This window comes from Phalacrocorax carbo, chromosome 19 (genome assembly GCF_963921805.1).
Source record: "Phalacrocorax carbo chromosome 19, bPhaCar2.1, whole genome shotgun sequence".
In the NCBI taxonomy this organism is placed as follows: domain Eukaryota; kingdom Metazoa; phylum Chordata; class Aves; order Suliformes; family Phalacrocoracidae; genus Phalacrocorax; species Phalacrocorax carbo.
In genome coordinates, this window is record NC_087531.1 from 931,107 (window position 1) to 943,307 (window position 12,201).

Genomic DNA, 12,201 nt, shown 5'->3' on the forward strand with positions numbered 1-12,201 from the left:
TACAGTGAGCAGCAGAGTGGGCATCTCGTGGGTCTGTTTAAGGAATCCACCTCGCGCTCTCATAGAGGGAATACAGAGAAGCTACTTTTCCTCTCCCTGCTCTTCTCACCCCCAGCCCAGTCACCAGCAGACGATGCCAGACGTCAGACTCCTGGCTAGGGCAAAAGCATGGACAGTAGGGTGTTTTTTTTGTGAGTTCTCCTCAGCTGTAGTTCCAGAATAGAATTTCACTAGACTAGAGTTTCTGGGATGCTGAGCAACTGGATATATGCTATGCCTAAGGCTTTGGCTCTTCCATGGAGAAAGTTCAAGAGCATTATCTGTGAAATGCAAAGTCTTGACGTTCTTTGCCTGGAGACATGCTCGGACATATGATCCAGGGGTGTGCAAGCCTCTGTCCCTGCGGAGTGAAGGAGGGAAGGGTCGTATCCACTTTGCAGGTGGGGAAACCGAGGAACAGCCTTGTTCAGGGAGTCAGCAATGAAGTCGGGGTTTTGTGCTGAGCTTCCTCTGGCCGCTGCAGCAGGTTCTTCCTGGAGGTAAAGGCTCCCTAAGCTGCCAGGAGGCCTGGACACAGCAGTCGCTGCTGGGGGCGGGAGGTGGGAGGGAAGGGTAGAGCTTTATGCTTCCTGTCTTCAACTTGGCTGAGAGCATCTGTGATCACACCTGGATTTTTTTTTTTCCTTCTTTTCAGGGATGCTTGAATACGACCCAGCCAAGAGATTTTCAATACAGCAGATAAGGCAGCACAAGTGAGTGTTCAGCTTCTTCCTATTAGTCATTCTCTTTCTGCTTCTTATGCTAATGTACCTGTGCTATTGCTCTCAACTCATTTTTCCTTTTGACAGCAGACACATGGAAGTCACTAGATATCCTTCCTCCAGCTCTGCTGGAGCTCTGGCAACTTCTACTTGGCTTTTTTTCTCTCCTATTAGAGCATCCGGTTAAAGCATTTGAATTGCTAACCAGTAAATAATGAATATGTTGAAAATATGTTTCTAGCGTGACTGGTTCTTGATAATTAAGGGTTCTGGATAATTTTTTTTCCAGAGGTCAGCTAGTACTAATACTGCACAAGAATAGCGGTTCCTTAAAGCTGGGTTATTGAACTAGGACTGTCTAGTAATGTGTGTTAGTTCTGCTTTTCTGGACAGTCTGGTGGCAGAAATATCCCTTGATATTTGCTCCATATGGAATCAGTATGTGGAGAAGCATTCCAGGACAATAGGAAAATTTTTTTTCTTTCTCTTTAATGTCATATTCCTCCTTCCTCCATATCCTCCCCCTTTATCCTTGCCATTGTCTGAGCGGGGAGAGGCCCCGTTATCTCTGAGGGTTTTTTTCTAAAGGATCTGTTTGAACATGCTGCCTCTGAGCAGAGATTTCCTGGGCGGATAAAAGTACAAGAACAAAAAGCATCATAAGGATGCTTCATCGCGGAGGCTGCATTAGCTTATCTCCTATTTGAATAGGAAGTGCTTCTGAGGACACGCAGAGCTGCCTGCTGGACCGCAGCTGCTCGGCAGAGGCCCTGCCTACAAGCTTGCCCAGAAAGCTTTTGGGAACCTTGTAAAAACAAGGCTCTGATCCTGGAAGGTGACGGGCCTCCTTTGTGCTGCCTGCAGGCAGGAAGAGCGCTATTTTCTTGCTGTGTCTCTGAAAAAACCCAGCAGCGGTAGCCGTGTGCTGTCAGATGATGATCCCTGGTAGATGTTATGGCATGGGAGGCATCTGGAGGAGCCACAGAACAAAACCTGACAGGCTTGAACTGCACTGGTGTTCTGCAGAGGAGCAACTGTGACCTACCCCTGATGAAGATCAAAGAGGCTGGGGAGGCAGGTCTTATGTAGCTGCCCGGTCAATTAATTAAGCAGTCAGGCTGACTCTGACATAGTAGCCAAGCATTGCACGTTGGCTGTTTCACTGGGTTTGGGAGATGATAGCAGCAAGCATTTGCTTTTCAGGATTGCCTTTCCCCATGCACATGCCTCCCCATAATAGTGGGCCATAAAAGGGACTGCTTGGGGCTGGCTTCTTCAATGCCACGTGGCCTTTAAAGCACCATAGAGGGCTGGTCTTTGAAACAACAGCTCCTGCTGTTACTGACTGTCCTCCCATCTACTACTGAGGACTAGAGTGCTTCAAGCTAGACAGGGAAGCACTGTATGCTTCTGTACTTCGTAATGAAGTAGTTCTCCTGTTCATTAGAGTCGCTGGGCGGCGATCGGCTTGCCCACGCGGTGCAGCGGGCGGCGATCGGCTTGCCCACGCGGTGCAGCCGATGCTCTGTCAGTAAGCGCTGTAAAGAAGAATGGCAGGAAATAAGTCTATGGAGCACATTAGTAGGTGTTGAGAGAAGCACTGAATGCTTTCTTTCCTATGGATGCTATGGGTCCACAGGCTGCAGTGAACCACCCCTAGGCTCAGGGCAGCGTAGTTGGTTCTCATGTGTCACTATCTGCTAGGTATTTGAGCTAGTTATCCAACTCTATATACTTGGTTTTATACTTCTCCCATGTGGCAGTGAGTTTTTGCGTCAGCTTTGCCCAGCTGGAAGCAAAGAGGTTTCTCTAGAGACCCTGCCTGTAGTTAGAAAGCCGGAGAAACTAGAGCACGCCTCTGGCATGGCGGGCAGTCGCAAATCTCCCATGCGCTATAGGCACAGCCTGCCCTCTAATTGGGCACAGCTGCTGGTGGTGAGGCTTTTCATCTCATAGCATGGAGAGGGGCTGAAGAAAGACTCTACCTGCAAACACAGGAGCGTTTCCAAGGCTTAGTCTCTTATTAGTTTTCTGTGAGCTTAGCCAGTGCTTCTTAACAGGCTTTTCTCCCCTATTAGTAATTGCCTCCTTCCTCCTGCTGTGGCATCCTAATAATTACATCAAGGACAGCAGAGCTCGCAGCCTTGGGCTTTGGATGCGTCTGTCCATCTCCTTTTTGTGGAGGAGCATTGTGCTAAAGAATCCAGTGTTTGGTTCTCTTGGCTTTTCTTTAAATAGAAGAGAAGCTTAGCCCTTATGCTTAACCTGACCCTGATTTTTTTTTTAATCGAACAAAGCAATTGGAAGGACAGCAGGTAGCCATTCAGGCGTTGTCGGAGGGTTTTTGGAAAGCATTTTAGTAAGAAAAGACTTGATTTCTAGAATCCTTAGGTTTCTAGTGTGTGGGGGAGTAATAGTCATTAATGATTTTGGGTTTCTCTACACTCCTCCCACAAACGCATGTGCTCAGGCACAGGAACTAGACTACAGAAACATCAAGCGACTTACCCGGGCTGCCCTGCTGAGATGGATACTGGCTCAAACCAGAATTACCCAGTGCCTTGCCGTGCTGGTGGAAGCCTCCTTTTGTGTCTTTGAGCTGATATTTCTGGTGACTTGCTCATACAGACAGTCAAGATTATCAAAGCACACTGAAAATCAACAGGAACAGCCCCCGTGTCCTGGGCAGGGGTTTTGCCACTGGAGCCAAACGCGGCTAGACCAGGCTGGTATCGGCGCGGTGGGAAGGGGCCGTGTTCCCCTGTCCTGCGGGGAAGGGTGATCCCAAGGGACGCGTCATGGCTGTGGAGCTGGACGCTCAGGATCCGCCCGGAGCTGGATGCGCAGCTCGCGCTTCACCTTCCATAAAGTGGCGTTTCTTGCTCTTGTAGTGGGATCAAAGGTAAAAGGCTTAAGCAGTGGGTCGGGGGAAACACTGAGGAAGTATTGAGTGTTGCTCCGGGAAGCAACAGAGCTGCAGGAGGCAGAGCAGGCAGCCAGGCACATGTTCATTGCCCAGCAATGGTAACTCTGCCATTCCTCCCTTTATTCTTGTCAGCTACTCCAAATGCTTTCCCCCCCTGCAGCGGCAGCCCTGTCTGAAGAATGCTGTAGGAAGAGTCTGCTTAGTTTTATACCTGCCAGCTGCCTTCCTCTGCTCCTCGCTTCTGTAGCAAAACACTTGCATCAAACTCACCTTTCTGCACTTTGTTTTAATTCAGCAGGACGAACCTGAATTCTTTTCTTTGCTTTCAGAGGCTTTTCAAACCCAGTCAATCTGTGCAGTGCAGACCCACGAGTTGTAAATTGAAATGAATTAAAACTCTCTCAGCCTGTCATCTGAGAGTTTATGAACTGCCAGAAGCTGACCCCTGAATAACAATGAAAGAGCCTCGAAACCTGCTCTTCCCAGAAGGATCTGGACAGGATGATGTCCAAGGGAAAACTGACACTTTTGGTTCACCTCGGTGAATATTTTTCACTCCTGGGGCGGGGACACGGGGCAGTAAAGAAACGCTGCCAAGAGCCAGGGAGTCAGCAAGCTGCTCCCTGTAGATCATTCACCATCTCCTCTCTGCCCCGTGCTTTTGCTGAAGGGCTTAATGCTCGTATACTGCATTTTGTAACTAATTCACTGACCCTGCTGCAGCACTTAAAGTGATGAAGTGGATGCAGAATTCTACCTCTGTCCCTTGTTTCCAAGGCAACCATCTTGCCTTCCTTCTCCAGAAGTGTCACACTTAATTTGTTCAGTCATAGATACGATTGCAAGAGTTTATAGCGAGAAAGGGAAGGCACTTCCACCTTTTATTAGTGGAGGTGCAAATTAACCTGCTGGGCTAGTGTCTCCTCCTGGCCTCCTGGAGGCTGCCGTGCCACCTTCCCGAGTGCTTTTGCTCACCCGAGTCCTCCCTGAGAGCTTTGGAGCGTAGCTGTTGGATGCTCTGCCCTGGCGTTCAAACCCCGGGTACCAAACCCCTTGGAAATCGGTGTGTGTTGCCACTGAAGATGCCTTTGCAGGCGCCGAGCGTGCCCCTTGACTTCTGTGCCTGCATCTGAGGGAGTGAGGGGGGTTCCCCTTAACCCTTGCTGCAGCATGGGTACTCACGGGCTGTTCTCTTGCCATGTCCCTGGTGTCGTGCAGTAACCTCCCCTCGGTGGGACGCGCACGAAAAAGCACTCCTCCTCGCCTTCCTTGCTGAGGCACTGGGTCTGCCTGCCTTCCCTGGGGCAGGCACAGGGAAGGAATCTTTGGGTCTTCTACCCACGCTCTGCAAATCAGTTTCATAACACGACTGTGTCTGGCGTGTTAAAGGAATGTGAGTCTCCATCTGTGCGCAGAACACCTCTCCTCGTAGGAGTCTGAACTGTCACCTTTGGCCCCAGCATCAGCAAGGGGAAACCTGCTTCTCTTTCTTACTCATTTCTACTTTTCTTCATGAACCTGACTTAAGAACTTGGACATCTCATGACGTTACAGGATTTGGAGCAGTGATTGTAGGGACGCCGCTATATATTTGTCGCTAGCACGTGTCGCCTTTCCCCAGGGCGTACTGTGGTGCACCTTCCACGTTGGTCTGCGAGAGGACCGAATTAAACTGGAATGCTCTTACTTGCTTCTTGTGGTGGCGGTGACCTTCCAGTCAGCTTGAAGCCCTTACATGGTATCGTGGGAGGTGGAGAATCATTCATAACCGATCCTTCCTGGCAGGGTGGTGATCTGCAGCTTGGCATCTGGTTTCAGAGAAAATTGTCCGTATACAAAACAAGCAAACTGAAATATTTGTGACCTAGAATGGGGAGTAAATTAGCTGTAAGTATTTGGAAGCTGCAGCTGTGCTTACTGATTCTTATTTTAACCGTGCTTGTACCAGAACTTGAAAAGAGCAGAGTGGTGACTTCTGATGTGAAATTCAAGCTTGGAAGCTGCAAACCAGACAGGCTCATAAAGATCAGTCAACCCAGATTCCTCTTCATTCAGTCCTTGACCCTTGCAGTCTTAGCCCCCTGTAGGTGATAGCCACCCATCTGGACACGGCTGCTTAACGGGCAGGATCACAATTAATACTTGTGCTGCTGCTCTCTGTTGTTTCCCTGCTTTGCAAAGTAGTAAGAAATGATCTCTTACTACTGCTCCCTTCTCTCTGTGTTGAAGGGCTGGGAGTGGCTGTTTCAGAGACCAGAGAGGAGTCTGCCTTTTCCAGGGGGTGTTCTGGGCAAGGGCCACTTCCAAGGTCTGCAAAAGCTTTTCTTTTCCCTTAGTGTTAAAGCAGCACCAGGTCAATGGCTGTGTTTGTGCCCGGGCAGTTTGCTCGGAAAACACCAGTGAAACTGGGAGTAAACGGTGAAATAGGGCACTCTGTCAGCAGTACTCTAATCCAGCCTGCGTTCTAGGGTCAGTGGTGCCGGCCACGGCGTGGAGGGACTTTATCTCATCCCCATCACTGACGATGGGAGAGTGGCAGAGTAGCTGTTTTCTGGCTTAGTCAGTGGCCAGTAGCTTCTTGAGCCAGATTAGGGCATTTGATGGAGCCAGTGGTCCTCAGCTGAAGAGCAAATCTTCCCTAATAACATTTAGCACCAGTGCAGAAAGCAGTGTCTCTGTCCCTGCTGGAAAATTGCTTGCCAGGAAATACTCTGCTACTCCATGCAGAATTGCTTGAGGCTCCTTCCAAGAGGTCTTTGATTTTCTTAGAACTTCAATGAATTTCTCTTCTCACTCTATATCCTCATTACCATATATGCATATGCAAGTATTTGAAATCACCTCCCAGAGGATGGAATCATTATGACTAGAGTACAGTGATTCAGGTTTCTGCTGTTAATAAAAACCTATTTTTACTCTCCTGGTAAGTAGGACAGAAGGAAAGAAAGAGGCAGAGCCGAAATACAGCAAAACAAAAACACAAGTTGCTATAGACTTCCAGGCTTTCTCCCTTTAAAATACCCTTTTTACAACAGCCGTTCTAATCTCATTTGTCCTGCACGTTCCGTTCTCCTGGCATTTGGTTCGGGTCCCTCTAGCTCCAGTGCCCCTGGCAAAAATAGCTGCCCGTGTTGGGTCTCTGTTCCTGCACTAAGTGATCCTGCCGGGCTGGATCAGCCTCGGCTGAATTTGCTATCTTGGCAGTGGCTTCCCTGATGAAAGCAGTCTCCCAAGGAAAGGAAATCAAATGATCAAATTAGGAGTGCTGTGCTCCATGCGCATCACCAAGGAAGCCCTCCGCAGGGTTTGCTGGAACCGTTGGCCAAAATCTAGTTACGCCGGACCCGCTCGCTCCCTCCTAGTCCAGTAGCTGGGGTGACACTTTGCTGAACGCTTGCAGTGCCACAGCCTGCACCAGAGGTCACGCTCGACAAATCAGATATTTGTCATGGGTAAAATATGCTGCTTTCAGCATGGCTTCCAGTATAGTTGTGGTACGGCCGAGGAAGAAACGCCAGTAGATCCACATCGGTGCGTAACTGGAACGTGCCGACCTCGTCGCCGATTGGGCTGGTGTCCAGCCGTTCAGGCTGTAGGCGTGGAAGGACGGAGCACGACTCCCTGCTGGACGTTGACATGCATTTCCTTTTAAAACCTTAGGCTATAGGGACTACCTCGCTCTTTCTTACTGCAAATGGCAAGGTGCTGCCTTCCTCGGAGCAGTAGGCTGACTTTAAAACTCAGTCACTACAGAGAAAAACTGTTTGAGGATGCCAGTTGTGCGGCAGAGTTTCTGGATAAGGCTTCACTCCTCCTTTGAACCCTACCTGACTTGTCCCGGTAACTTCACGTTCATTTATCTCCTGACTGCTTTTGCTGCATAATTTGTTAGATTGCCGCTTTTTTTCAGGCCTACCGTCAAAGCAATGTAAGACTAGAATAAAATGACAATTACCATTCTTCTGTGCAGGAGGTGCATCCAGCCCTTGCTTCCTAAAATGAATTTGGAACTGGAGTGATAAAAACCAGATGGCTCAGGTTTTGAAGAGCTCTTTGGTGACTGGCTTCGGGCCCTCCTCAGTGGTTATTAGCCAGGAGTCACTGGATGCCTGTGCAAACTGGAGGGGGAAGCGCTCATGTCGCACCAGGCTTGTCTAGGGCAGCAGTCATCAGGCAAAGACCGACTATCCTGTGAGGGGATAATTTTAGATCTTGCCCTGCTTTTGAGGTGTGTTTTCAGAGAGACCTTAAGTTGCCTCCTAAAGCAGCACCCTTTTGTGGCCTAAAGTAAACCCTGAGGGGAAAAAGGGTTAGACTTTCTTGGCTGCCTCCTGCTGTGAGTGACTCTGAATGTCCCTTTGTGCAGGTAAGTGGCATCTACATCACATTTAGCGAGGGGAGCAGGAGCGCAGTTGGGCCAGCCAGGCTTTTCTTTCCTTTGCTCTGCGAAGACAGGGAAGAAAAGGTCCCAGTGGCGTAACTGATGTGCAGCCCACGGCGTAGAAATGAGGGGGTTGGTATCAGTGCCAGTTCAAAAGTTGATCTGAAAAGCAGGCTGCAGTTCAGGAGACGGTCCTAAACGTGGGAGGTTTTGATGCTTTCTGACCCTTCCTTCGTGTAGAATGACCCTCCAGGGCAAGCACATAAATAACAGCCTGATGAAGTGCCTCTGTAGGACAGCCTCCCTGCTCGCGGGGGCAGCCAGCTGCTGGGCAAAGGCAGCAGAGCACCGCCACGTACTGGGGAGGGGGCGACTGGGCGGCCATCGCCTGACCTGTTGCTGGCCGTGGGCAGCTGATTCTCCCTGCTGCGGGACGTGTCCTGGGCTGGAAAGGCATGTTAGAAGTACCTAGGTCTGGAAGAACTGCTCGCTCCTGCATTGGAGAGAGGATTGGTAGCAGTGCGGAGGCTCCAGCAGTACTTCTGCGAAGCTTTCGGTGCCCGCATGCAGCGCTGATGGGCGTCCCCGAGACAGCCTGGAGTTGGAACCCTGCTTTGAAAGTACAATAACGTAAGAGGCCACCCATATGGCGCTTGAGATGCTGATGTGATGCAAGACTGTTGGATTCTCGATCTGATTAAGAACAGCTTTCAGAGCTGATACGCTTTACTGGGCAGATGGTAGCACTATGGCTACTGGTTTTAATGGTAATAGAAGGTCTGTGAGACAGAGGTGGGGTGTAAGATAAACTATACGCACTTTTGCTGTGGTCTTCTTGAAAACTGCCTGTTAAAGGAGCATGTGGGTAAATACCACTCCCCTTAGACTGACATTCTGCAACCTTTATTTTGTCTTGTTGCGCTGGAGGAGCCTCAGCTTTAGAAGTTTCTCCTTTCTGCTTGCTTTGGCAATCCAGCTCAGGAGCTCTAGCAGCTCTAACAATGTGTTTTAACTTACAAGTAGGTAGTTTGGGCTTGAGTTGGTGATGGAGAGCATGTCCCTGAGCTCTGTTTCCAGGCAGACCTGTTAGTTCCTCCTTAGCTGACGAAGCACCCGGTGGATGGAGCACCTCGTGGAGTGCCTCACGCAGCTGTTGGTGTCCCTGCAGCGTCGTCGGCAAGACAGACTTGGCTTTCGTGACACTCGCCTGTCTCGGTTATTAGACATCAAAAAACTTGCCCTGGCATAAAACTGGCTAGGAAGTTTTCCACAAACAAACTGCACATACATCTGAATATTGGGGTGGAATGGGACCCTCTCGTAGTGTCAAGGGTTTCTCATGCCTTCTGAAACGTGAAGCTGTACTGATGGAACTCTGCTCTTGGACTCTTTGCAGTTGGTTTCGTAAGAAACATGCTCAGGCAGAGGCTCTGGTACCCATACCTCCCAGCCCAGAAACAAAGGACAGGTGGAGAAGTATGACGGCGGTGCCTTATCTGGAAGATCTGCATGGCTACAATGAGGAAGAAGATGATGACTTGTATGACATTGAAGATGATATCATCTACACTCAGGACTTCACAGTACCAGGTAGGAGAGAATGATGCTGGGGTGGGCGGTGCAAAAGTGGTTTTTTTTTTTGTCTGTTTAAAGCTTTTTAGGAAAGGCGTTGAGGTCTGAATAAGCCTTTCGGCAGCGGAGGAGACTATTGATTATTAAGTGGTGTGAGTGACGCATAGTGAGTGAGCCGCGATGCTCCGGATGCCTTGGTCTTTTATTTGATCACCCAGGATGCCCCTTCCTGTGTGTTACCCATATGCCAATTTCCTTCCTCCATCCAGTAATAGCTCGCTCCTGCTGGACGCTGTTGTTTAGCGCATTTAATTCTTTTGGCCGGTTTTGCTAGGCTGAGTTATTTTGGAGCAGAGCCCTAGAATGACTCAGTGTTCGGAGTAGATGGCACATCTGGGGAAGAAGGGTGCTTGTAGCCTTCTTGAGGCCTTCGTTCTGCTCCGGTCTGGGTAACTATCTGGTTACAGAATTGCTTCTGTCTTTATTAGGGATTTCCTGTTGTTTTAAGGTAAGCCAACCAGTCAGTACAGGGGAGCGTGTGGTTTTAACCATGCAGTTCTTACAAAGCGGTGGTAATCAAGTAGCTTTCCTTCTTCGGCCTCTCTGTAGCTGTAAGCCACGTAGCTTGTGAGCAGAAGGCTGAAGGGCATGTCTGCGGTAAGAGTGAAGACAAGGACTGCTCGGCGTTGCAGTCATTGCAGCAGCGGTGCTGTACGATCGAGGCAGCAGGTTCTTTGTCTTGCTGCCCGTGTTCTCACTGCCTGCGTCAACAGGACACGAGTTTCTAGATTAATTGCTCCAGGCTAGTTTAATTGTTTTGGAGGGAAGGTTTCAAGTACTGTTTGTGGGGATGCTGATTTACTTTACCACGGTGTTATCAGAGGTACCTGCGACTGACCTTTCCTTTGAATAAGGAAAGCCCTAGTTTCTCCAGTTCAAGACTAACCAAACTCCTTTAGTTTTTCCTTAACGGTGGCCTTTTGTGAACCTGAGTAAAAGCAAGGTCTGGTTTTACCAAATCTTTCACCTCAAGACCTTGTTTTTCTCTTGGTTTTGGGGTTAGGCAGAAATTGCTTTCTTTTTTGAAGCACTATCATGGAATAACAAAGGTGAATTGTAATAAGCCTCAAATCGTACCCGCTGCTCAAAATTTCTTTGGGCAACAACTTGAAACAAGATCGGCTTCCCAGGCAGCGCCTTCCAAGGGGGGAAGGGGAGCGGCTGCTTTGAGCCCAGCTCGCGAGGCCAGCGCTTCGCTCCGTGCTGTACGGCATCCTTGGGTAACCGTCCCCAACAGGGTGCCCGTTCAGATGTTCAGCCAAACGGATATGTAGGTGGGTCGGAGGTGGAGCCTGCCAAGATGAAGGGAGTCTCATCAAAGTGAAACAGATTTATTTCCAAGTGCTGATTCACTGGTGACAGTCGGGTAATTTATAACCTTTTCTAATAGAACTAATGTCCCAGTGCCAGCTGGGTGACCTGCAGAGCTCTGTCCTTTGCTCTCTTCTTACATCCCGCAGACTTTTGTGCTAGAATCTGACCTGGGCCAGGCCTATCCTCGCAGCTTAGCGGAGGCTTTTTGAAAGGAGGGATCCTCTTAAAAATGCGATAGACTCACTGAAGCACATACTTGATTGCTAGGGCCTTTCTAAGTACAGAAGCAGGAGAGAAGAGGACTCGCCGGATGCTTTCCCCGTTGTCAGAGGTTAGCCATTTTCCTCTGCAAGGGCTCTCACCGGGAACAGCCCGTGCGTAAATGCCCGAGATGTAACTGCAGAAACGCTGGGGCTGGAAGCCCCGTCACAGGCTGTGGGGCCTGAGCACGACGACGAGGCTGCCAGGCGTGAAAATCCATAACCAGTGTCACGTTCGTCCCTTTCTAGTTTTACATTTTCCTTTCCAAACTGGCTTCAAGAGGCAGAAGGAAGGTGTGGTTGGTCTGTGTGTGCCCGTAACCTCCCTCGGAGGCCCAGCCTTCTGAGATAACCTCTGTCAGAGTAGATCTGTTGCTCCTAGTACTCAACTATCTCACAGCCTACCCGAGAGCCCACAGGACAGTCCGTTACCACGTTTTTGGTGCCATTCTAGAGAATAAGCATGTGCGTGTCTCTAACGGTGCTCTGTTGCTTCCCTGTGCATTCCCAGCTGCAGAGGAGGAAGCTGAGGCAGGGCTTAGAGGGCAGAGCGGAGCCGTGAGCAGTCATGACGAGCCATTTGGAGAGGCAGCCGCGCTCCCGTCAGCCACGGGCGCAGAAGAGGAGTGTGAAGCTTAGCCTAGGCCCCCAGAGCCACTGCCCTCTGGGGCTTCCCGTGGCCTGAGCTAATGGCAGTGGCTGGAGAGTGCAGGACCCTACCTGTCTCCAGGACAGTAGTATTATTTCCAAAGCAGGTAACTTTGTTCTGCAAGGGAATCATTCCTCAGTTTTTGGCTTTGTATTTTTAAGCAAAGGGTAGCTCTAGGGGCTCAGCACGCTGCGGAGGAAGATGGTTTGTGACCCCTCTCAGAGTGGGTTTCTCGGCTTGTGAAATCCAGCCCGTTGCTGCAGACCTGCCCCACGAAC

At 49.8% G+C, this 12,201-nt stretch overlaps 1 protein-coding gene across 1 annotated transcript in view; it reads left to right on the forward strand.

The window, feature by feature from the left end:
* The window catches only part of STK11 (serine/threonine kinase 11), a 45,662-nt gene that overhangs the window by 25,251 nt on the left and 8,210 nt on the right, over positions 1–12,201 (forward strand). Inside the window, exons 7-8 of the mRNA XM_064469703.1 lie at positions 695–752; positions 9,465–9,658. Coding sequence (XP_064325773.1) covers positions 695–752; positions 9,465–9,658 — 252 coding nt within the window. The remainder of the gene's footprint in view (positions 1–694; positions 753–9,464; positions 9,659–12,201) is intronic.